Source organism: Ipomoea triloba, chromosome 10 (assembly GCF_003576645.1).
Source record: "Ipomoea triloba cultivar NCNSP0323 chromosome 10, ASM357664v1".
Taxonomy (NCBI): domain Eukaryota; kingdom Viridiplantae; phylum Streptophyta; class Magnoliopsida; order Solanales; family Convolvulaceae; genus Ipomoea; species Ipomoea triloba.
In genome coordinates this window covers 17,120,145-17,121,208 of record NC_044925.1, presented here as the reverse complement: position 1 = coordinate 17,121,208, position 1,064 = coordinate 17,120,145, and the positions used below count along the sequence as shown (strand labels likewise).

The window sequence follows — 1,064 nt, the reverse complement described above, 5'->3', positions numbered from 1 at the left end:
ACGCACTAGCTTGAAAGGACCAGAAGAAGCACGAACAGTCGAACTCCTAACAGACACTGTTGTTTTGGGTCTGAGCGCCATAGCATCCACAAGACACCACTCTTTGCTTCGCCCCGGCAGGAAACTGGAGTGGAGAGGAGTCAAATGCGAGTTGCTTGGGAATGGAAGTAGTCTTACTGGTAGCGTGAGCATCGTTTACTGTTTCATCAGCCGGTTAAGGCAAATAATCAAACATTTGGTAGGCGTCACTGATTGTCGTCGTTGAGGCAAATGATCGAACACTTTGCAGGCTAGTCGTTGAGGCACATTTGGTAGGCGTCACTGATTGTAGTCGTTGAGGCAAATGATCGAACACTTTGCAGGCTAGTCGTTGAGGCAAACCATTTGAGACAATCTATATATTATGGGTTTTGAGGATCATGCTTCAAGCCTTTCTAATAAGTCTCCAAATCTTTTCAGAATGTAGTCTCAATGATTGAATACTTGGCGACGTCACTGGTTCTGGACTTCTGGCTGTTAAAGAAGAGGGACTCAAAAAGGCGATAAATGTGTTTAGACTTTAGATGCGCTTGAATTAGAAATGAGAAAATTACTTTCTCTTCTTCTTTTTTTTTTATTATTTTTTTTTTTGGTTTATTTGTGCAAAAATATTTCATTATATGAAAGTGATGAATTTTAAATAATTTTTATAAAATTTCTCTATACTTTTATAAATTTTGTAGGTGTTTCGAAAATTATAAGGAGGTGTTCGGTTCAAGATATACAAGATAATTAATGTTATATTTGTTTGGAAATATAAAATTCTCATGTTTGGTTCAGGTTATATAATTTTGGATCAAACTTCTTATTGTGTCCCTGTACTATAATAGTTTGTTTAATTTAATCCTTATACATTTATTTTGTTCAATTTAGTTTCTGTACTTTAAAAAATAGTGCAATTAAATACAATAGCTAACGGTGTTAATATTGCCGTTAACTGACGCTAACATTGTCACTGCCACATCATGATGTTTATGTTCTAACTCATTTATTATTTTATAAATATTTCAAATTAATTATCTTTA

The 1,064-nt window shown here is 34.6% G+C and overlaps 1 protein-coding gene across 1 annotated transcript in view; it reads right to left on the bottom strand.

The window, feature by feature from the left end:
* Nucleotides 1-658, bottom strand: part of LOC116031699 (protein WHAT'S THIS FACTOR 1, chloroplastic) — a 2,102-nt gene extending 1,444 nt beyond the window's left edge. Inside the window, exon 1 of the mRNA XM_031273957.1 lies at nucleotides 1-658. This exon is cut by the window's left edge and continues 1,444 nt beyond it. Coding sequence (XP_031129817.1) covers nucleotides 1-192 — 192 coding nt within the window. The 5' untranslated portion in view covers nucleotides 193-658.
* Between the last annotated feature and the right edge of the window lie 406 nt (nucleotides 659-1,064).